The sequence below is a fragment of the Pseudorasbora parva genome, chromosome 16, assembly GCF_024679245.1.
Source record: "Pseudorasbora parva isolate DD20220531a chromosome 16, ASM2467924v1, whole genome shotgun sequence".
In the NCBI taxonomy this organism is placed as follows: Eukaryota; Metazoa; Chordata; class Actinopteri; order Cypriniformes; family Gobionidae; genus Pseudorasbora; species Pseudorasbora parva.
The window spans coordinates 33,834,731-33,860,528 of record NC_090187.1 but is presented as its reverse complement, the minus strand read 5'-3'; the positions used below and the strand labels follow the sequence as shown (position 1 = coordinate 33,860,528).

At 39.1% G+C, this 25,798-nt stretch overlaps 1 protein-coding gene across 2 annotated transcripts; it reads right to left on the bottom strand.

The window, feature by feature from the left end:
- Window positions 1-1,657: 1,657 nt before the first annotated feature.
- On the bottom strand, window positions 1,658-24,875 carry nup93 (nucleoporin 93). Of its 2 annotated transcripts, XM_067420410.1 has the most exons (22): window positions 24,735-24,875; window positions 23,926-24,129; window positions 23,698-23,815; window positions 14,657-14,719; window positions 12,862-12,990; window positions 10,976-11,050; window positions 9,980-10,072; window positions 9,731-9,870; window positions 7,938-8,070; window positions 7,530-7,687; window positions 7,153-7,318; window positions 6,838-6,931; window positions 5,349-5,540; window positions 5,143-5,269; window positions 4,606-4,678; window positions 4,463-4,507; window positions 4,090-4,206; window positions 3,887-4,005; window positions 3,396-3,513; window positions 2,856-2,939; window positions 2,086-2,214; window positions 1,658-1,891 (listed from the first exon to the last, which is right to left on the bottom strand). In XM_067420410.1, exons 2-22 carry the CDS (start codon window positions 24,102-24,104, stop codon window positions 1,781-1,783), a joined length of 2,463 nt encoding a protein of 820 aa, XP_067276511.1. In that variant the 5' UTR covers window positions 24,105-24,129; window positions 24,735-24,875; the 3' UTR covers window positions 1,658-1,780. The 2 variants fall into 2 exon arrangements, with proteins under 2 accessions (XP_067276511.1, XP_067276512.1); XM_067420411.1 differs by lacking the exons at window positions 23,698-23,815; window positions 23,926-24,129; window positions 24,735-24,875 and adding an exon at window positions 17,155-17,352.
- Window positions 24,876-25,798: the final 923 nt, after the last annotated feature.

Below are 25,798 nucleotides of genomic sequence, written 5' to 3'. Positions count from 1 at the left end.
AAATAAGAAACTTCATCTTGCTTGAACAAAGTTTTATTTTTAAAGAACCACTCCCAAATTTGTCCATATTGAACATAATACATTACATATGTAAGCTTTGTAAAAAGAGATGAATGAGGTGATCCGTCAGGTAGAGCTCCTGTTGGCAGCGGTGTGGTGCCACCCTGGTGTTGTGAAATAGCCGGGTTATCGCGGACGTGTGACATCGGCCTGATTCACAACACCAGCTGCAGCACACACACCTCACACACCCGTCCATGCGGTTTGAGAAAGGCTCTTTGCCCTCGAGGTCTTCTTCTCCAAGATTAAAATGAGACAGTTCTATTTTGACACTAATGATATACTGATATAGAAGATTGAATAACAAAATGATGTACCATAGTCTTTGCAGAAGAGCTGTTTGTTGGGTGAAATAGTGTTTTAATTTGTGAATCGCGCACCTTGAATTTAGGACAGTGAACTGTCGTATTAATGCTGCAGCTCCAGATGCTAATGGTTAAAAATGCAGAGATAGAGCTCACAATGGCGCCGGCCGGCCCTGACGAAGCCAACGCTTCCATCTGTGTGCTCTATGGGCATTTCCTGCAAAACCCACCATCTGCCGACAGAATCAATGTCACAGACACATTCGGGCTCTCGTAACTCTCAGAGAGGGCTTTAAACCCTCCCTGACCGCCTGGCCACTTGTTTGTACAGTAGGTTTGTGTTACACAACATGCATTTCATGAATAAACTGAGCGAACTAAAACAAAGGCGAGAAATATGTAGGGTTCCCAGACATGTTTGAAACAATTAATTTTTCATTCATTTCTTATTAATGAGCATAATATTGTAAAGTGTTCCCTTAAAATAAATATTTGGGTTACACCGTTTTAAAGTACCTTTTTTACAGTTAGTGTAATTATTTAAGTACTGAGTAATATTAATAAACAAGTACTTTCTATATGGTTAGTTGCATGTAATTATGCATAATTATCTGCTATTAATATAGCAAGTACATGTAAAGTAAGGACAGTGTAAAACAAAGTGACCATTATTTTTAATCTCTAATGAAGAGCAATAGGTTGAACTTTATTTTACTGTACATGCACTTTCTGTAGAAAGTACTGGTTAATACAAGGTAACTACATGGGTTACGGTTAGGTTCAGGATTAGACCCTAGTTACTTTAATAACTATAATAAAGTACATGGGGAACAGGACTGTAAAATAAAGTGCTATCAAGCATTATTTAGCCAATAAAACATGTATAACTAGAAAAATATTCACTATAGAAATTTGATTATTTAGATTCCATGCCATTTCCAGGCCTGGAAAACAGAATTCGCTAATATTTCCAAGACTGTGAGAACCCTGTATGTATAGTACAGCACAAATTGTTGGTCTCCACCAAAGTGATTATGCTCACTGTTAATAATACAATAAAAATGATAATCTCCATGATGTGCGCACAATAATTTCTTGATATTGGATGTCATGAGGGATAAACTGTAATTGTATATTTGCTTAGTTTTAAATAGCACTGCATATGAGACTATGGCTTTAAAAAAAAGAATAGATGCAACCGAGATGTAATAAACCAAAACAAACAGAAAATGCAAGACAAAACTAACACATCAAATAAAATAAGAGATTTATGTAAAACAAGCAAACAAAACTGAAATGAATTTTTTTATTTCAAATTATGGAGAAAAAAATACAAAAATGGATAAAATAAATCACAGAATGAGGACAAAAAAAGGAGAGTCGCTGGAGAAAGGATGGGACGGGACAGGATGTTTTTAGTTCATTAGGACTTCCATCTGAACCAGTCTGGCATTGGTATCTCCAGCCATCCGATACGGAATCATTCCCGCAAACGTGATCAGAGCCCTGGCTTGACTGCGCAGCAGCTACAGAGAGAGTAGACAAATACAACTGCATAATAAACCACCGCTGGTCTCTCTCACACACACACTTAAGAAGAGCTAATCAGGATTAACATGTATTGTCACAGTGTGTGTCCAATGTCCAGTTGAATAATGTACTCAGGATTAGATTTATAGTTGAATAAGCAATAATCGTTATCTTAGTGAATGCATCTTACCATGTCTCTGTCCTCTAGGGAACGCTGTGGTCTTCCTGGTGTGCCTGCTGCAGCCCCTTTTAGACGCTTGTACTGTGTGAACAGGATATTCATTGTGGCCAGAAGAACCTCTGACAAATTATGCCTGACCTGGAAAGATTAGGGCATAATGGAGAGAATGCCATGTGAATTAAGGTCTCTATAAAAATAATAATATTTTTTTACGATTATAGACTCAATTTTGGTCAACTCAACCAAAAAGGAAAGATTTGAGAAGACATCTTGTTTATGATGGCATGAAATCAAATTTATATGTAATATTGTAGTGTTTACTATAAATGATTTATCTGTGCACTTCATTCATTTTTAAATTGAATTAATTTACCCTTATAACCTTTAATCAAATACATTAAACTCCCCTCCACCCTCTAAACAACTTCTCTTCTCTCCTAATCATGTGCTGTTGTGCGAGGGCAAGGCTATCACGCTCTGTCCCGTTTCTGCGCCGCCTTTCGACACCCGTCACTGGCATTGAAATCTGCCTCCATTTTGTTCGCGACGTCCAACTTCCAACGATCCAATAAATTGCTGAAGGACGAAATCAAGTCCCGCTCTACATTTTTACTAATTTCAGAGGCTGTTTCACTCGGATATACTTCACGATAAGGAGAAAAATCTTAACTTCCGTTTCATGCCGATTTTAATGTGGAGTCACCTGGAAGCGCACAACAGCTTAGCATTTGAAATAATAGCAGGTGGGCAATTTATGCTAATGCTTAAAGATCTCTTACCTCATCACTGAAGTTTCTGAAGGCCGCGACCCGCTCCTCAACACTGTCCTGACTTAAGGGAACCAACTTTAGCCTCTCAATCACCTAACACAGATTGGCACAAAAATATAGTTTAGTCAGATGCCTAGCACTAGCAGCATGGGCCCACGGTCAGCAGGAGCCTTAGGCCCCAATCAGACAGAGCGCACTGCCTTTAAAAAATATATATATTTAGAAAAGAGCATTGCACTGCATTTTCTATATTGCTAGGCAACGCCCGAATCAGTTGTCCTGTCAGTCAAATCAAGGTCACCGTGACCCCACCGGAAGGCCCGCCTCTCTATTAATTTGATAAGATTGGACAATAGGAAAAAACACGAATGATGTCGGGCGCTTTTCTGCTCAGAGTTGATTTTGAATCTCATACGCTCTGAGCGCTCCTACAAAAATGCTAGGCACCCGGGGGGCATAAACAGCATGCAAAATACTCACTGCCAATAGAAAACAAATTTAAAGCAAGAAAACGCGTTGTGTGTGATCAGGGCCTTATAGGTGACTTACATCATAAGCTCGGTCTATGTGGCCGGCATGGTACTCATCAAAGAACGTCACAAGGTCCAGAAGCAGGTAGAATGTGCTGTCCACAGACTTCTCCCCAGCTATACCATTGGTACGGTACCTGTGCGCAAACAAATAAGATACCATATTGTGTTCATTGAAACTACAAGACCATAAAACCCATGATGCACCATTTAGATGGAGGCTGATAATGAAAGCTGTTTCACCCACAGAGTAAAAAAAATTAAGTAATTGTAAGATGTTTAAAATAAGAAATAAAGTCGTAATTGCGAGATCTAAAGTTTCAATTGGCAGATATAAAGTCACAATTACAAGGAATAAAGAGAAATAAAGTCGTAATTGGGAGATATAAAGACGCAATTGGGAGATATAAAGTCCCGCTGTGAGATATAAAGTTCCAATAATGAGAAATAAAGACGAAATTGTCTTTAGACAATCCATAGTCTTTATAGGTCTGTGTATGTAATACTTACCTTTCAGCAATAGCCACTGCCATGTTTTTGAGTCGCTCTTTGTTGGACTGGGGCTCACTGACTTGAGCGATAACTGGACTCAGCAGTTTGTTCATCAGCTCCAGAACCTTATCAGCATTCTGATGCAGGAAAGAAAAGATGTTTTAGGCACAAAATCATCACTAGACTAATAAAACCCAATGACACATTACAGCTTCTCTTACCTTGGCTAACTCGTACAGTTTAACGGCCTCCTCAAACAATCCCTTGTTCTCTGCCTCTGAGGCTACCTTGGTAATGATGGCTCGCGTGTCTCCGGCAAACTTGTCAATCACGCCGGGCTGAAGGGAAACAAAACAAGCGCTGCTTAGAGCCCGGACTTTGAATGCACAATGACGCTGTAGAATTGGTTTTGAGCTTGAAAGGCCAGACTGTGTTGTAAAGGCTTCTGAGACAATAGCACATTCTACACAACCCTGCACGGCTGAATGAACCAAATATAGAGCAAGCGTGTGCACAATGAGTTACTGAGAAACAACAGTGGCACGTTCGCTGTCTGTCAGTCAGGTGATATAACAACAAAACCCTCCAACATACCTTTCTGCTTCCATCTTTTTCAAGTCTTCCAAGAAGCATATCAAACTACAGGAAGAGAGTTAAGAATTGACAGAAGTTATGTAATGATAATGGCAATTAATATGCCCAAACTGTTTCTCCAATGAGCTTGCACATTTTCTTACCTCCCGACTCTCGATGACTAGCTCGCTGACACAGCGCATGAACATGTTTTCTCCTTGACTGTCCTTCTCATTCCTGTGGCCAATCAGAGAACAATGATTGAGTTTTCACTCCGCGCAGTACAGCAATTATGTTGTCGTTTGTATCACAAAAGCACTTTGGCCTGCAAAGGAACGTGCTCGCTTTGTGATACGCACGCAAACCCAGAGATAAAAGACCTTTAGAAGATCAACCGTTTCCGGTGGATGTGAGGTCTCGTAAAACAATGGGGCAAGTAAGCATCAAATTCACAGTGGGCATGGAACAGGTTTAATTATTCATGGATCATTCGTGGAAGGTTCTGAGTTATTCATGACACATTAATCTCTTCTCAGAGAGGGATTTCCGCTCGGAATTTTCAGAGAAACAGACATGACTTAAAGTTCAGCCACTCATCAAAGAGGAAACGAGGTGATTTCAGAACAGGTTTGGTATATCGATTTACTGTATGTTACTCCAGATAACCCAATAGCATCAGCTGAGGTTAGGATGACCATTACCGGAGGAAGTAGAAGTACTGTAGGGCCTCTCGTGGGTCAGTGGACTCAAACTTGCGGGTGTAGAGCATAAGAAGCCTGATGAAGTTCAGCCTTCGCACCATTGGAGGATCTCCAGCCTCTTGACTCACTGAGAAGAGACCAGAAACTTCATTAGAACAGAAACCACATATACGATTGTGAGGTGTCACTCAATGATCACAACTTACAGAGTTGTGCGCTCTGGCCTGATGATTTGAGCAGCAGTTTGAGTTCGTACAGCACCAGAGCTACGTGAACAGCATGGCTGCGGAGACGCTCCACACGGAAAAGGAATGCTATGGCCGCCTCAAACTGTGCAGTCAGGAAAAGCACCTGGAAGTACAGGAATGGCTGGTGGCTGGCTGAGAAATGGGACTCACCTGCAGAAAACAATTAAAATAATGCCACACACCTTTATGAACACGTTCATGAGCGTTTGGGATAATCCATAACCACTTACAGAACAATATAAACCACATATTGGAAATGTGCACATGCAGCTAATAAGGATTTGTAACTTAAGGAATTTGAATGCTTCTTTAAGCGAGTAATAGGTTCCACATAAATCTTCCCCAGCTGTGAAGTGCTTAAATAGGCTGTTTCATTTCCATTTGCATGAGTTGAAATAATCCCCTCTTATTTAAATTGCCATTAAAACTGACGTCTTAAAGCGGCATTGAAAAGACCTGCTGTGACTTTGCAAGGAGCGTAGTGGCAGCGCAGCTGGGAGTGAAGGAGTCTTATCAGCAATAGAGGGAGTCTTTAATGTGGTGTACTGCAGGAGTGCTGGCGAGATAAGACTGACTCATCAGGCAGGTGGAAGAAACGAAGCGGATGCCTTTTTAAAACTGGGCGAGGAGAAGTTTAAGCCATGAGAAAACAGCACAATGACATACAGTTTTATCTGGGCTAGGCACACTGGCAGAGACTGAATAGGGGGGTTTTGCATACTGACTAACTTCCTAGTTTTTCAAATGCCCAATTAAATCTCTTCCTTTAGGACTGGAGTAAATCTAAAGATAAGTGGGATGATTTATTGGCTTTATGGAATAATTTGACCTGAGTTTTGCATATTGAGAGACTTGCCCACTAGATTTATAGTGTTGAGATCTCTCTATTCCAATGCATTAAGACATCGCCAACATATTAGGGCGGCAGTGGCTCATGTAGGTTGTCTACAAACCGGAAGGTTGGTGGTTCAATCCCCGGTTCCACCTGACCAAGTGTCAAGGTGTCCATGAACAAGACACCTAACCCCAGCTGCTTCCGACAAGTTGGATGGTGCCTTACATGGCTGACATCACCATCGGTGTATGAATGGGTGAATGTGAGGAAATATGTAAAGCGCTTTAGATGGCCATAGGTTTGTTGAAAGCACTATATAAATGCAGTCCATTTACCATATTGCCTGCATTTAGAGTAGTCTGATTAATCCAGTTGTACAGAACTGTTTAGGATCCCCTTGTGCCACTAACAAATTTTAGTTTGTTTCAATTTTCATAATGCTTATTTCTCTGAATCTGATCTAGTTGAAACTTGCAGCTGTTAAATATTTTTGGATAATTATGAATGGAGTAAATGTTTCAATTAGAAAATGTAAACACACGCACTTATATATGGTTTAATATTATATATTTAATTTTATATTATATTATATTTATATAATGGTGGTCTTACCGTAGTCCTCCAGAAGCTGTTTCTGAAGTTGGGCCAGAGTCATTCTGTCCTGAGGTGAACTGCTACCGTCCTCATCAAAACACACTTGATTCAGCTGGTAGGGACACAGAACACGGCTCAAAACAATCAAAAGGATTTCGCGTCTAAAACTCTTCCATATCAGCATTCCTAAAATCTCAGTCATTCAGCAAACACAGAGATCAACTTGGCAAACAAACTTACCAGTAAAAGATAATGTAAAGCTATAAGTATATAAGCTATAAGCTATAACGTAAGTCCACTCAATATATGATCAAGTCTGTGACTATATCTGACCTTGAGCCACAGGTAGTCTTCTGTCTTATCGGCCACTTCTCCATGATTGTCCGCGATGTCGCATTTACCGATGAGGCAGTAGACCGCACGCTTGTAGGGGTCGGCGCTGTTCCTCAGCACACGTCGGTAGTGAAGTCGTAGTTTATTCTCTGTGGCTGGAGACAAACTAAGAAGAACAATGCAGTTGAGTAAATTTGTACTGAACTATAAAACAGATTTACAGAATTATTCAGTTTTAAGATAAACGTATGCATGAGATACAAAAAGGTGCAAGCTGGGTCAAGCGTACCAGAGAAAAGTAGTTACCAAAAGCAGAGGAGAAATAGTTCTCTTAGGATGCAATCAAATTTTTGGGGTGTGCATATGTGCGTTCTCACCGCCGGTCAGTGCTATTCATGTATTCCTGAAACCAGATCTTAAAGTCACCCAGCTGATGCTGTGCCCGGTTCACCACCTGCATGGCGGCAGACAGGTCTCCACAACGCAGGCAGAAATAGATCAGAGCCCACACTGGATGTCCCTCCACCTCGCCGTCCTGTTACACACATGCACACACAGCAAGGTTTATCCTTGGGTCACACTGCGTCCATTTACCCCCTTTTTACTTTCAAGTCTGAAATAAGCAGCTTATTGGCCCATGCAGGGAGAATCCACTGCTATCTAAACCACAGAAAGCCACACTCAGCGCAGTTCACTCGAGAGTATCTGCAGTGATGGCGTCTAATCTGTATGATGTAGTGCTGTCTGTGCTGTGTGGTGTGTGTGGACACGTTTTGCTGCAGTACCTGCATGCCTGGCAGCGGGGTCGGCAGCTTGATGTTTAGAAAGCTGCATACAAGCTGATAAGTGCCAGGTACACCACCCAACTGAGCCTGGTGCAGATTCCCAAAAACAGTGACCATAGTGTAATTTTTATAGCTGCAGAAGAGAGAAAAAAGCAGTCTGTTGGATATGGTACATACTGGGTTCACAAACTTTTTGACCAGTACATTTACATGATATTTCCTTTTACCCTTTCAGAGATCAATATATATATAAAAAATATAAAAAAAACTATTTTTGGATAATTTTATTTTCGAATGGTTCACTAATGATTAATTTGGACTGATTTGTAGGGCTGTTTAAGTGACTCATTTAAAATAATTGACTCAAAAAGACAACTGAAATCTCTATGGCCTGTAGGCATGCTTTAATCTGCTAAAATCAACTAATTATTAGGGCTGTTTCGAATGCCATTTTTTGAGCTTCGAAGCTTAGGTGGCAAACAATATCGAATATTCGAAGCTTCGGTGGGTGGGGCTAAATATATAATAATAGTGTCGGTTTGCATTTGTATCATCTTTCATGACTTCACGTTTCACTCTTCGGCATCGTAAATGTGTTGCGGCAGACCCAGTGGAGTGCAGTGTTGCATTTGGTGCAATATGATCAGGTGGCACACATTCTTTAAATATTAATAAACATTTAATAATCTTTTAAATAGAACAGTTTCCGGTACGCATTACACGGGCAGGTTTATGCTCAGAAAACGGACAGTGCACAAGTGATACAAAACACAAAGTCTGTTGAGAGCAAGAACTTTAATAAGGTATTAATAACGAACCTTTCTTTAAAACAAATGAATCCCAAAACAGAAATTAAATTAGTAACACACAGTGATTTCAACGAACTGTAATAAATAAAAAACACAGTAGCATGCTTATAAACAGTTGAATAAGAATAAATGAATTGTTTTTAAAATGACACAAAATGTAATATCTATTACAATTAGTTTTATTCTATATAAGGGATTTATTTTGTCTTATTCTGACTTTTTGTTAATTTAAATCTTTAAAATGCGCGATGCTTTTATTGAAAGCATGTTGCGGTGCTTTTTATTTATTTATTATTATTTCAAGCATGAGTGAGAATGAGTCCGCGACGGAAGTCACGTGTTGAAAAAAAAAAAGAATATGCGAATCTCAAAACTGAAAATCGAATGCCACCTCACCGAACGAATATTCGATTATTCTAGTACAGCCCTACTAATTATTAAAGTTGATTTTAAAGTTGACGACTAAAATCAAGCCGATTCAATTTGTACTGCATAAAATCAATATTCACAAATGTTTCAAGTAATGAAATATGTGGGGGAATATCCCTGATATTTGCAGGTTTTCAAAAGACCATGGGAGCCATTGAAAAATGATGGGTTCAGTAAGATTTTTTTTTTATGGTGGGGGAGAGTGGGCCAACATTGATAAGAAATATTTATTGAGCACCAAATCAGCATATTAAAATTATTTCTGAATATTCTTGTGAGTGACACTGAAGATTTTGCTTTGCCTTCACAGGGATAAATTTAAATATTAAAAAAATAAGCTTTTGTATAATTAGATTAATTTACCAATAAATATTATTAAAATATTAACTAAATAATGAAAGATCTTGAAGTGCCATTTTATTGGGTTGGCTATAGCATGAACATATTTTCTTTCCAACTGGTAATTTCAATATTCTTACATACATACATACATTTTTAGTTTTGGTCAATATAATCTCTCTAATCAAAGAGCAAGCTGCATTTCCTTTCTTTCACCTGTTCTCCAGGAACTGTAGAGCTTGTCTCACAAAGGCCATCTGCATGTCCACAGACACTCGACTCTTCAGTGTGTCCTTTGCCGGCACCAACAGAACGTCTGTCATCTGCTTCACCATGAGCCACATGTCTGAAACGTTCTACAAACACATGCACAAAACCTTACTATTAGAGCAATTGCTTCCCTAAACTTCTGAGATGAAAAGCACAATTAGAAACACAGGCTAAAGCAAGACAAATGCAATATACCTTATCATCCAGGCTTTCGGCCACTGAGGCACAGAGATCACCCAGGTTGGGCTGAAGATGCCCATTTACTATCTTCTCATTGAAGATGTAGATCTAAACGGAAGAAGAAAAATGCTCATTTAGAATGAAGGTCAAAGACTGATAGCTGTCAAAGGCCAAACTCTGGACTGCTAGATCTGCTATGATCTGGAGGTGAAATGAAGGATGATGAAAAACAAAATAAAAAGGATAAAAATGTTTAGAAGGTCTTCAAAAAAGAGCGCAAAGACCAGAAAGATGACTCCGCAGGCGATGTGACGACACATGATTAGAGAAAAAAGGCACAGGAAATAGAAGAGAGATCTGATAATAAAAAAGGAGAACAAAGGGGAAGAGAGTGAGAGACGGCCCTCCCCTTTATGGATAGATCGGGAGCTTACCCATCATGCTTCTTTCCAGCCAATCAATCTTATCGATCAATCAAGCTAGGCTCGCAAAACACAACTCATTTATTCTTGTGTCTAGATAACTGACCGAGAAAAAAGCTAAGCTTAACAAAATGACAAGGTACTCTGAGTAACTATGAACCACTTGTTTATTTTCAACATTACTTATATACTAGGACTGAATGATTCATTAGTGACCATTTTACCGTCTCCATACTAGAGAATTATCACTTCTAATGTAAATTATAATGTTTAGATGACTAATTTTATGCATGTATAATTCTTTGCTATAGCTGTAATACATTTTTAATTAAATTAAATTATATATATATATATATATATATATATATATATATATATATATATATATATATATATATATATATATATATATATACATATACACACACACATACATACTTTATCTAAATTTGATATAAATATAAAATAAATAAATCAATAAATTAAAATAACAATTTGAAAAAAAAGAAGACTTTTTTTACATTTTGTATTTTTTTATATTATTATACATCATTATATTAATGTTGTATATGTACGGATTTCTACAAACCTGTCGGCTGTAGGCAACTTCCACACTGTCCAGCGCACTGCGTCCTGGAATTGCGACCTCACTCACGAAACTGGGCTGTGGGGTACATAGCAACAGTCGTTAAGGCATAAACAAGGATGTCTACACAACAGGACCGTATTAATATTCTCTACATGTGTAGGTGTGCATATGTGAGCCTCTAAAAGCGTGGGTTTGACAAGTGCACAAGCTGCGTTTATCTCGGAGAGTTGTTTTAATCTAAATGCAGCGACCAATGTAGCGTGAAGCTATTGTTAAGAACATAACTTACGCTTGAGCGCACACAGCTCAGTACTGTGAATATACAGAGAGAGAGACAGACAGACACACACACACACACATACACGAAAACCTTAAATTGTATACGCTGTGGACATAAATGCATCCACAACCAGTCCTAAACATCATATTTAGAAATATTTGATGTACATAAAGCATATGGTGCTTTAATTTAAATTATTTTCAAAAACACTCACAAATACACATACATATACACACACACACACACACACTCCCTCCCAGTAGCAAATTTCTACGAACAGCCTGGCAAGAAAGCCACTGAGGCGTTGTAGTTTGTGTGACTATCTAGCAGGGAGGGGGCGACTCAGGCTGGTGGTACAAGGAAGAGTGAGCTCCTGGCATAGGAAGAGAACAGCAGGTCACACATGGAAAATGTAACTGCTGTTTAATAATTAAAGCAGCAGGACAGCAGTCAAAAATCTCCTAGAGCAAAATACACAATACACACACAAACACAACACTCTTCTCGAATCCTTTATGGGACAATAAAAGGAAAGACACGTTTGAATATCTCAAAAAGACTGTCATTGTTTGCCGTAGACAGACTATTGTTATACTTGAGGACATAAAAATGAACCATGCTTTTTTTTGGTATATATTATTCAGAAGAGGAGTGCTTGTCATCTTCAATGTTTGATGTTTTCTACATCCTTCCCTCTTGCTCACCTCTCCATTTTGTGACAGCAGAAATGTGAGCAGTGCTGCCAAAGGAACCTTTATTCATGAATAATAGCCTCTAAAGCAGCCAATGTCATCCCATCTTATTGTCACATGGCTCCCCCCCCTCCCTTTGTATCCCGAGAGCATATACAACTCTATATAAAATATAAAAAACACACACACACACACACACACACACACACACACACACACACACACACACACACACACACACACACACACACACACACACACACACACACACACACACTAATGTACCCACAGCACAAGACAAAAACACATTTATTGGAAATTAGTGTTATATAAAATATCAAATTAAATATATACATTTTAAATTAGTTTATAACAAAGCTAACTCTCTCACTCACTCTCTATAGTTTTTATGAATATATTATATATATATAATACATTTATTTATATTAACATATTTATGCTAATATGCTCACAGCATAAAATAAATAAAAAATCATATAACTTTGTATTAATTGGAAATTTTTGCAATTCCATTTGGGGACGCTTATCATACAAATGACTTCAGCTTCAAGTCCGATTTGATGAAGTCTTCACGTAATGATTTATCATCTTTTATAATTACTAAAAGACAATCAGGCCGGAATGTCCTTGTCTGAAAAGAACAAGAAAAGCTCTTGCCAGATAAGATTTCGCTAACACTCAGATCCAGGCCAAACGTAGCCACAGGCTGGCCGTATCACAGCAACAGATCTGAACAAGCTCCTTAGATGCTAAACAAGAAAATATGTGCTTCACGAACACGTCACATGTGATGTGAGGTGAGTTAGTGCTTTTATATAGAATATACAAGGGAGTTTTTATCATATATGACCTGTGTGTGAATTGTGTTTTATGTGGCGTGATGTTCCTCAGACCTCCACTTCCTGGCTAAAGTCCAGTGCATCCTCTCCAGCTCCCAGCAGGGTGTGCAACACTCTCTGCTTCACCTGCTCCCACTGCACCAACATAGAGTCTCTGTGGTACTCCTCCGCCAACAGAAACGTCTGCGTGAAGGACAGAACGAGTAAAATAGAAGGGGTGAGTTACTAATCACACATGAAAAAAATCACAGACTAAATTTGATTATAGTGAGTAAAACGAGTGAAACTACAAAGCCTTCAGTGAATATATAGGTTACCCAACATGTGACACATTAAAAATAGCTAGCGGAGTAAGAAGGGAGCAGCCTGGATCTGGAAAGCATACTGTGCACAATAAGCGCTAACGGGCACCACTATCTTCACCCCTCCCCCAATCCCACCTCCGAGGGACAAGGAATGAGAGCTGGGCCTGGGGAGACTCAAACTGGGTCTGGCCCGCTAAAGCCTGGATGCGCGGAGGCCTCGCTAATGGAACTGTGCCGCTATCTGGGTCTGTCTTCACGCCTACTACCGATTTAGCCCGTACCCTGATTGAATCCAAAGACCTTTCGTCTATTTTTCTCGGTCCCGGCGGATTGACGTGTGATAATTGCAAGCGTACTAATTAAAAAGGCTTCTGAACTCTGGAGGAAGAGATTTTGGAATCGAGCTTAATGATGGAGGAAGTGAGATAATATCAGTACAACGGGCAGAAGTTAATGCGAATCAGGTAAAATTCAGAGAGGAAAATCCACATAGGGGCTTTTTGTTTTGGGGTGGGAAACAATGGTGTATGGCTTTATAAGCACTGCTCTCCAGATGATTTTGCTGTGTCAAAAAAGCCATTAATCATCCTGTAGTTTAGTTGGGAAACAAAATTTAAAACTGGCTTTGGAGAGTAGTGTGAATAAATGACTTGCCAGTTGGACGGTAACTTTATTAGGAACTGCAGCTTCACATGGTTTATGTCGAATTTTAAGAAATATTGTCTGACACTTGCTGATGTAAGTGACGTGCAAGATTCAAAAACGTATAAATGATCTGCTAAAGAAAACTTCAGAATTCAATCAAATGTTTGCCCAGATCTCCATGCGGCCACAGATATGTGGAATATTCCTCCCATTAAGCCACAAATATAAAAATATGAGGAACTAAATCAAGATTAGTTGCCACTTTTTTTCTGCCATTTTAGATGGTGAAAGGCACAAATATGACAACTAAAATAACTCACTCAACCATTATTTTAAATAAATATAAACTATGCAATTTTGATCCTGTCTACGATGGGCATACATTTTTACTGTAGTGCTTGAGGACCTAAAACTTTCACCAGCAACATTTTGCCACGCTCAATTCATCTGGGTTGTTGGGTAACACCTCCTCTTTGGTGAGCAAATTATCCTCTCCATCTCTCTGCTGACATTCCTGAGAGGTTTGATGACTAGACTGAGAGGATAGATAGATATTGACCTGAACTCTCTGAGAGATGCTGAGAGATGGATACCATAATAACAGCTGAAAGGGCCTGTTTTTACCTTGCTGACAGGGGCTGAAGAGGTAATAAGGGGAAAAGGGGATTTGACCAGAAACAGAAAGTGTGATCCTTGGAAGGATACGGTTTTAAAGGAGCTGTCAAATGAATTGTGCAGATTCTAAATGTCTGGATAATACAAAATGTAGTTACACTGAAGTTTAATGTTGCTAAATATCACTTTCCTTTCCTCTATAAATAGACAAAAAGACATAATTTGATTAACTAGGAAAATAAATGGATGTAAAATGATATAGAGAGGTAGAGGAAGACACTCACCCTGCGGCGTGATTCCTCGATGGCTGACAGCAGTGCATTGTCTCTCTCGTTCTTCAGAAAGCCCTGGAACAAGAGGCACGGCATGGAGGTTAAACGTACTGCAACCTACTTTTCCCTTTTCTGCATGCAGAGCACACGCCCTCTCTCCCTTTCTCTCTCGTTCCTTCCATACTTCCTCTAAGACGCAAGCGCCACAGGCCAGAGATGGAGAATTGGCATCATTATCGAAATCACTGCTAAAAATGCGCTTCGAATCGACCCTGTGCGAGATCTCTTGCCCAAAATGGTGGCTCTCGACTGGTCATAGCTTGTTCAGCAAAGCTTTGGTTCAATACGTTCTCGAGTGTACTAAAACTACTGTGCATTTAAGATATTCCACATTTGTGTAAATACGTAAACCACAGTTTGACAGACAGATGTTCATGGATGAGTTTGGAAAATGTGGTTCAAACTGCTTGGTTTCCACGAATCTAGACTTTTTGGACCACTCTATGACACTGACAAAAACGGAGAAAAGCCTGATTTGAATGTTTCCCACCGCAAATCATTAAGATAACAGCTGCTTATATCTAATTATGGACCATCATCATCTAAAACGTCATCTTTGTTCGATCACAGATGGAAAATGCACACATCAGTAGCCTCCACGGACACACAAGCTACGTTTTCTGACTAGATGACGGTGTGTGCAGCTCGGACAACCTGTATGGATGCACAAAGAGCACTCGTATTTGATGTACAGCTGTGTAACGAACACTCACACTCAAACACACCCGCATTCGTTTTGATTAAACACAGAACAGAAAGATCCAGCTGCTGATCTTGAGGACAGAGAAGTCACTGGAATGACGTGCAACACACACACACGCACACACACATTGAGTGGGGGTTGGGATAGGGAGTGGTACTGACGGAAGGGGAAGCTGGTTCTAATGGGTTTGGAGGATCATCAGACTGCTAAAAAAACAATATTAAAGGATGAAGAAGAGAAGAGAAACGAGACCTCTGAACTGAAACTGCACTCATCTGGTTTTATTATTGCAAAATGAATGGGGTTGAGCATCAAGTACATTTTTACATTGAATGTGACTGAATGTAGTAATGTCAGAAAACGTGACATAATATTCAATAAAAGTACACCGATTTTCAAGATTTATCCTTGACTCCATTAAAATAGTTCAATCACCATTCTTATCCAAGTCTTCAGTACAGAGTTCAATCCTGCCCTCCCCTCCCCCCGATGACTCCTTGCATCTTTCCTCCCCCCTTCGAGATCGCACGACCCCCATCACCCCATCCACTTTGACTGACAGCTGTAATTGAGGATTGATTTATTCTGATTTGGGGAATGCAAGTCTATATGACACATTTTGAACGAACAAGCTGAACTAATGGATACAGAGATGAAAATTGGTGGGGGGGTGGGGGGGGGGATTTAAGGTGTGGGAGTAACCAACATTTCATACTTAGCAGCATTATTTCTTGCTCAGTCACTGTGCCTCAAACCGCTAGCTAAAGAACAGTGCCCCCTTCAGGTATCTATGCTCTGCATCAAGTACCCAAGAGCCACTAACTGACAAAAGGAACACGTTTTAAATGGATGCATTTGGGTCATGCCTAAACCGAGAACATGCTTACTACATACTGTGAAGCGTATCATTGCATCTGGTATTTTAACCTATTATTAGTCACATCGAATGAAACAAAGTTATCCGAAGAGATCAGATGTTCAATTGGTAGCAAAGATTCACATATATTCTAATGCACATTTTGAATCATCTGACCACAAGGAAATAAATGCATGACTAAAGGCTGCCATTAAAACAGTTAGACAAAATGCAGATCTCATAGGTTGAAAGGGGAGGTTATCATATCCCATACAATTACGTGCTGTGGATTTCTGGAAGATTCAAGGTACAGCGAATATTGAGCGGGTTTGAGATAAAAACGGTGCATCAAAACGAGCAAAAAAAAGTCATTATAATATGAAATGCACACATACACACATACTCAATGAATGCAACAATTCACACATGTTCATGATGCACACACCATATTGTGGATGCATTTATATTTTGATATCCGGTATAACGCAATGCACTGATATTGTCCATCACAGATTAAGAAGTAAAGTGAAAATTGCAGGAGCATATAGCAGGATCTATAACATAGAATGGCATCGAATGCAAGAGCTGGACAAAAGACATGCATACATACGCTAACCAAACCCACGGCAGTTGATTTAAACTAAAACCCCCCCTTCTGTATCTGCACATCCCTTTCTTTTTCTTATCTTTCATTTACTTCTGCACAAAAAGAAGGAGTGAAGGAACCCCACCCTAACCCAACCACTTCCTGTGTTACAGACAAGCCTTCATCATCCTCCTCTTCGTCATCTTCATCATCCCTTCGGAAAAGGCGACGGTCTCTTTTTCCCGGTTAAACCGACTGACTGAGGCATATTCAGTACAGTGAGGTGTCGTGTAGGTGATACTCACTCATACTCTGGTTTAACCTGCAGGGAAAGTGCTGCTTGGAGGTAAAACTGTCTGGGAGAGGTGTGTCCGTGTGTCCCTGCTCGCGCTCTCTCCATCTTCTTCGTCCTGTAGAAGCAGGCCAGTGCATTTCTGGGGCGTTTCTGACCTCCTTTACCAGAGGCCCACACTGTGTCTGCCACATGCACTCTTCTTTACCTCAAGGCGGCCCAGTGGTCTGAACCTAGATATGAGCCACGAGCAGGGTTACTGTGGGCTGCTTTATTGTCGGAGGCGGAGCGTACCAAGTCAGCCCAGAGAAATGGGGGGGGGGAATCCGAGGAGAAATCATTATTCAACCTGATCCGTGTGCCTGTTCACCATCAGCCGTCCACCCCTCCTCCTCCTCTCTCCTCCAGCATCCCTGCCAGCCTCCTCGTTCACTCTCACTCATTTCTTCCTTTTTTAAACATCTCTGCATCCTTCCTTTTTCCACTTCTGCTAGCGCAATGCAATTATGGTAATGGATCCCCCCCCCCCCCACACACACACTCTCCTGATGGATTTCGACATCCTGTCCAGAAACTGGGCTAATAATCCTCTTAAGAGTCATGTTTAGTTAATGAACAGAGTGCACTGACCAGAGATCAGACTCCACATGTAGCGCTATTTGCACTTATCCCACACCTACCATTCTGCACGCTTGGATAACACACTCTCGTGTGAAGGTATGGTGCAGGAAAGAAGGAAGTAGGTGAGAGTTAAAGAAAAAGATGAGACGCATCGCACTATTCTGCGCCATTTAGCTCGGGTAAAGCATCTCCCGCTTTCAGTCAGTCATTTCAGGCGTTTGCCTTTTTGTCTACAGGACACAGCCACCTAACACCATCAAGCATTTCCAGCCTTCCCGTTATGATGCTAAAATAAAATACATTTATTTAGCTTTTATTAAGAAAAAACGTGGATTACAGAAGGCTGCACGTTTGCCCACACACATGAAACGCAGAAGGCGAGAGAAACGCAGGAGACTACGCCTCATCAGCAGCGTGCATTTCCTTTGTCTTCAGGCAGGCAGGCAGCTCAGCAGCCTTATGGAGCACGCACAATATACAATTTACACTCTGCTACCACCTCGCAGAGTCGATGCACATCTGGATGTCTCGGCACAATTATACTGATACAATTCTGAGCATGGCACCTGCAGCATCTTTGTTTAATTCAGCAGCGAGTTTAATGCAATCCCGAACGTCTTTTCAATAGGAGATTGAGATGGCGGCGATACATAATGAGAATGAAGATGATGATGAATGCAAGAGCAGTTACACAAGTTTGACAAAGGGAAGATATTAAATCTCATAGCCCTTAGAGTCAATCAGATTTGTACTGAAAATGCTAAAGAGATTGTCAGCCACACACACACACATATGCGGGCAGGGAGGGAGGTGAAGAAAGTGCCAGGCAGTAAGTGCACTTCCAGTAAGAGCCGAGCCGCACTCTGGCAAGGCCCACCACAAAAATATGTCTAACAAAAAAGACGATGAGAGTAGGGGAAGGGGAAGGGATAGACAGTGAAAAAGAGAAGGAGATAAGAGATAAGCAGAGGAAAAGATGGGTGGGGGTAAATGGCTTCGAACCTTCAGGAAGCTAAAACCAAGTGGATCATTAAAGGACTTGATGAGTCAACAGCCAATTCTCTATGAACATCTATAACAGACAAACAGAGGAGAATATGTTTATCCTTTATGGAAATAAGTAGTTGAGGACATCATCCAATTGCTATTATCAGCAGGCCATAATGCGTTAAACGTCTTGTGTATTTTATGGGTGTGGCTGTGTGATTGTTCAGAAAGGCTAAACTTCTCTGAAATCTCTTTTGATTCTGAAAAAGAGCCAAAAACTGTGCACTTCATAAGACCTCAATGTATCATCAGGAGCCACAGGTATTAGTTTTGTTTTGCCTATATTTTTTTTTTTACTCCCAAAGTGATGGTAGCCATTGGCTTGCATTATATGAATCACCAAGGACCAAGGTTTCAGCTAAAAATCTTCTTCACTGTTCTACTAGGGCTGTCAAACGATTAATCACGATAAATTGCATGCAAAATAAAAGTATGTTTACATAATATGTGTGTGCGTACTGTATATAATTATTAAGTATATTTATACACACAAATACATGTATATATTTAAGACATGTATGTATATGTATATACTGTACATGTATTTATATAATTTATACATATTTTATATATTAATCGTGATTAATTGTTTGACAGTCTATGTTATATTGAAGAAAAAAAGTCACTTACATCCAGGATGGCCTGAGGGTGAGTAAATTAATAGCACATTTTGTTTTTTCCCTTTAAAGTACCGGCAACCAGCTCAGATTCTGATTACTTCCTGTCTGCTTTATATTCCAAAATAAAATGATCTTATTGTTTTTCTGATACAGGCTACAGAAATGTCTCTGACAGCATTTAAAAAAGGCCATAGATTTGGATAATTTAAAGATAATCACCAGTTTGATCCATGTTTCCCAAGTTATGGAAGCCCTTCAGTAAGACATAAAGTGCCACTTCAGTAAGACTCATAGTACCTCTTCATCGACATAAAACCACAAAAGTGCTCCTTTTAACTCATATTTTACTGGACATCATTTAGCATCATCAATAACATTGTTAAGATGCCATTTATTACAATGACTCACTTTAAAACTTAAATCAATCGATACCAGTAGCTTCCTCTCAAACTGAAGCACTTTGAGAAATAAGGAATGTGATATTTTAAAACTGAGACATACACAGAGAAAATCTACCACTGTTCAGTCTTTATATTATTTTTTTAAAAGACAAATAAACAGAAATATTTTGACAGCCCAATTTTTTTGTAAACATTTATATTTCATTGGATTAACAAAGCAAAGCTGCCATCTTTCCCCAATACAAAATTATTTACCAAACCTCTACCATAACCACACATAACAAATGGCTCAAACAAGCTTTCTTTAGTCTGATCAAGATAGACCTTTAGAAATCATTAAAGACTATGTTAGTCATGACCTTACATCATCTGATGATGGATGAAGCCCTAAGAAATGGCATGACAAGAGCAGTTAAGCCATCCGGCTTTAGTTTATGTCAAATCCACTTCAATATTCAAGTATGTGATTTATTACTTCCTGTGATTTAGGTTACTGGTGGTTTGCAGCATAAAAATGTATACACGAGAAAAGTAAAAGCATTTCCCACTTTATATGCAGTAAAATCACTCTAGAATAGACTAATTTAAGCTTTGTATAATTAGATCACAATGCTGTGAGGTGCAGACAAGAAAAGCCACAAGAAGTCTCCCAATTTAATTTCATGCGGGTTGCCAGCTCTCCGTTGACTTGCAGTCGATTCTTGGACCTTGTGAGCTCACTATGATTCACTAAACCTGGAGCATTACAATGCAGTCACCATAAATACGTAGGTCTTTAGATGCTTTGTGTACCACAACAGATGCAAACGGGATGGAAATGCATCCGTTTAATAATCCTCTGTTATCGACAGCATCCACAGGGGGGCGTAGTAACCACTGTTAAGTTTCATGAAGTAATGAACATCATTCAGTTCAAAGGTATTTTTTTATTTATTTTGTTTTATTTAAAATAGCAGCTGCCAGCAAAAAACACTAAACTTTTTAGTATGTTGTAATGCTCTTAGCTGTGTAATTTCAATGTTTGTTTTCTAAAAGGTTTAAGAAAATCACACAATGCATTGCCCGACTTTGCGACATCATGCCTCTTAGCCATCAGGTCTGTAAGCCATTGCTACAGCAGGCACGCCTAAGCCAACATATTATAATCACAGAGTGTGCACTAAATAATTTCTAAAAGATGGCCACAAATTTTCAGATCAAATGGTACACACAAGAAAAGCTGCGCAAAAGAGCAATGATAATGTACAAAACGCGAAGAGCAGGAAAAACCGTTGCCATTAAGATAAACGCAGATGCACCGAGACCCATTAGATCCACCCTGTCTCTCAAACTCTAAAGGCAACAGCATAGCGCTAATTATAAATGGGCTGAGTGTGGAGTTTTTTAAAAATGTTTATTTGGCTTCTACTGAGGCAGTGATGCAGAAAGTCTCATCAAATGATTACCTTAAGTCAATGCAGAGTACATCACTAACAGAGAAAAGCAGTAACAAAAAAAAACGAAACACTACTGACCAAAAACTTTGGGGACAGTAAGATGGATCCATTAAATTAATCAAAACTGACAGTAAAGACATGTATAATGTTAAAAGGAAATTGTATTTAAAATAAATGTTGTTCTTTGGAACTTTCTATTCAGCAAAGAATCCTGAAAAATATGCATCACCGTTTCCACAAAAAATATAAAGTTATAAAAAACTTTTTCAACATCGATTTGATACTATGAAGAAAATGTTTTCTTGAACACCAAATCCGCATCAGCCTATTTAAAATCAAGTGGCAATGATGTCTGGAGTAATGCACGTTAAGTTAAATGCATAAAATTAGCATCAATTTTGAACTTGTCTTTAAAAATGCTTGTTGTAACTGACAAGCCAAATAATGTTTCTATCTGGATTTCTTTTTTAAAAATAGAATCCATTACATGCATAGCAGATTGTTTCAAATTTAAGCAACTTAAAATAAAGGGCACATATTACATTAACAATTACAGATTGAAGTTTTAAAAAATGTAAAATAAATAAATAAATAAAAACCCACAATCAACTAGGTTTACCTTACAGCACATCCCAATACAGCACAGAAATATTAAAGGGGTGGTTCTGTGGTTTTTTTCTAGGCTTGGTTGTGTTTATGGGGCACAATACAACATGTCTTAATACCTCTTTTTTTATAAAATGCCATATTTTTCTTATATTTGACCTTTATTTCACACCGCTGTCTCCACTGTCCTTTGAAGGGCTTGTTTGCTTCCTGCTTCTATGAAGCCCATCCCTCCGAAAAACACAATGGTCTTAGATTGGTTAGATGGCCAAATGTAGTTTGATGTATTTTTATTGGCTGAAGTGCCAAGCACAGGTTGTCCGGAAACGCCACAGCCCTTACCATTACGTGCAGAAGTCACATCTGCGGTGACTAGCAAGGGTTTATGATGTCACCAACCCGGGAAGAAGCTTGTTGTAGTCCAAGCTGGCATTTTTTGAAGGCAATAAACTGCTATAACTTTAAAAGACAATATCTCCGTGCTTAGAACTTTCAGCGCAGTAACTTTGCAGACACGGTTTATGCTATATATATTGTTTCCACAAAAGTAAGCACTGAAGACTGGAGTAATGGCTGCTAAAAATTCAGCTTTGCCATCACAGGAATAAAAAATAAATATATTTTAAGAAAGCATTTGATGTTATATGATTAAACACATCTTGGTGGGTTGTTAGATATCTTTGACCTAAGGAAGATACACCTGGTGCCAAGTGTTAAGATGCCTAGTCTCTGCAATTGAGCATAAGAGTCACAACCAATGCCATCCCAAATACCCAGACTGTCCTCCAAAAGCCAATAGCCTCTATCCAAGAAGGGGGAAATGAAGCAGGCTAACCCTTTACCCTCAAATTCCAGCCCATTAAATGTAGCCAAGGACTGGGAAATACAACAAGAATTAGACCAGAGACTCACTTTCCAACCAGCGATTGCTGTGATTAACCTGCGCCCATACCTAATGCTGTGCTGTTGTGCTTTCATTGTTGAAAATGTAATCAATAAAGCATATGAAAGAAAAAAGTCACACTATGCTACCTTGGCAGCTGGAAGGGCAGAGGCAGATAAAAGGGGCTGGAGCGTGAAGGTTTGTCCAGTGGAGGTCCTGAAGGGGATTTATTGCCAATTCTACTACAAGGCTTCTGAAGGAAATGGCATTAGAGGGCAGGCCCAGAGAAAGACCATCAAATAACTTTCCACAGTTATTGAAAGAAGCAGTCACTGGCTGTGGTTGTGAAGAAAGGATATAGCGTGGGGAATCAAATGACCATTCAGTCCCCTTGTGACACACCCAGGTCTGATCAGCCTGTGGTGGAGGGCGTCTTGAGGTAAATGGCCCGAAACAGCCAAAGGAGCCAAAGTGCACAACTGAAGATTTGTCATATAGGAGGAAACATAACTGAGCGGTCACCAATGAAACCCTCAAAACCAAAAAATGGATTCCTCAAAACCCACTCAAGACAAGTATCAGATTGAATCTGTGGAGATTGCAACATCTAGTCCTATTAAGTAATCTGAAAGAATAATATTCGTAATATATTGTTTTTAATTTCTTTCTTTTTTTTAAAATCAATTAAATGCAGCCTTGGTGCGTATGAGAGACTTCAAATATTACCAATCCCAAACTTTAGAACTTGGTGTATACAAATTCTTTTAAAAGGTAGTGTACATGCAGAAAATGAGAGCACTTTCAACAACAAATGCTATGGATTTAGGCAATAGTTAAATATAAGACATTACACAGCTGCATCTCAATGAATGCAATGGGGAGGTACAAAGTATAAATGCAACTAGGAATAAAACCTCACACCCAAACAAAACACGTACTAACCTGAATATCTGTGTCCTTGACTGGCTCAAGAGGCTCAAATGTAGTGGCTGCACTGAGACTCTCAAGACGCTGGGAGATATGGAAGATGTCAAGACCCCGAGAGCCCAGGAGGATGGAGCTGAAGTAAGAAAAAAGAAAATGAATGACCACACCATTGTAAAGAGCATGCTTTTTCAAATGACATCAAATGCATTTAAAATACATAAACACATCAAACGGAAAACTCACGCTTTAACATCAGCAGTGTCTTGAGAGGTTCTGGTGAGAGTGCGGGAACGTAGTCGCTCTCCTGCCTGCTGGATCTCCTGTAGGTTTCGCTCAACATGGGGTAACTCGGACACGGCCTCAGTCTCTGCTGCAAGCTGTTCTGCCTGCTGCAGGAGCTCCCTGAAGCCCTCAGTATCCATATCCACAATCCAGCACCTGTTCCACCTGACAGTAAAACAAGAGAAGAATATCTGTGTTACATGGTGATACACACATTATTTGTATTGAGTATATCAGGTACCAAAGTAACAACTCCCAGCAAACTATCAGATTGTACAGTTCTTGTCACTACTATAAAACTAAAAACATTTTACATTAATAACCCTACAGTTACAATTAGACCCATGTTAATTTATTATGATTTTACAGTATTAACTGTGGGATTTGTGCTGAAAATACAGTGTATATCATTATGCTTACTTGGGTAAGTCAGTGAAATTATATACTGTACATGATTACATACATTCACTTATTAATTTAGCAGACTAGGTTACTAACTTGGAGGAATATTAGATAGATAGATAGATAGATAGATAGATAGATAGATAGATAGATAGATAGATAGATAGATAGATAGATAGAATGGCATTGTTGTTAAGCTTGTGCAATAAAAGCAGCCAATAGAAATGTCTGTAACTTGCTAGCAAGCTAACTTGACATGAGGTGCTGTCGGTAAACGTGTCCCAAACAGACACCTGTCAAATGCGAATTCAATTAACAAGCTTAATAGCTATAATAGTTCTTTAGCTAATGCACGTGTAACAACCAACCTCGCTGTATCTGAATCCTTATAGCGGCTATAATAGGTTAATTTCACTTTAGCCGCTATGCTAAACACATCCCCTCGTGAACTCCCGGGTTCCTGTAAGCGCGAGCGCCGATTGGTTCAAACCGTTTTTCCCAAAAGCACCCGCGACTAGAGCCGCTCTCGATTGAACTTTATTCAGATGTTTCTGTTTACAATACGAGTTTATATTTGTTTTACAGTCTGTGGTTTATACCAGTGAGATCAAATCATACACAATTTCTTTAAGATTAACGTTACTTGAAAATCAATTTGACTGAAACCGGACAGTGATGATACAGCGGTTTCCGATATTCTTGCTATGATGGTAGGGCTATATGAGATTTTTTACAAATCATGATACTTATATATTTAAAAATAATATTTTTAAGTATATTATAAAGTTTATAGAATATATAAATCAATGTGTACACTATAATGAATAGCTAATAGTAGTACTAAATTACAGTAATAATATTGAAATTTATATCAAGTCCTTCTGCAACCTGTCATGTAGGCATCTAAGTTGAACCTCATTTAAAAGGATAGTTCACCCAAAAATGTAAATGTTCATTACTTTCACCCTAATGTTGTTCCAAACCTGCATGAGATTCTTCAGTTGACAGTTGCCAAAAGCCATTGACTTCCAGAGAACTAGTTTAAAAAAATTACTATTAAAGGCAGTGGCTACCATCTATTGTCTATTTACTAACATTCTTAAAATAAAAAAAAAACAAAAATAAAAAACACATTTTGTGTTAAGTAGAAAAAACAAACAGAGGTTTGGAACATTGTGGTTAGTGTCAGTGATAGTAACTTTATTTTTTGGGGTGAACTATCCTCCCAGCAATCAATTTTGTTTAACAGACATCTAATAGCCATCTAAATGTCTCAGACTACAGCAAGGCAATTTTTGTGCTGTCAAAAATTTAATAGAAGTCTAATCATAGCCCAAGAATACTAGTCATCTAGAACATGAGCATGTCAAAGAAAGGAAACCAAACACCTTGTAATCACATGATGGAATATCAGTTTACAAGTAATTTTGGC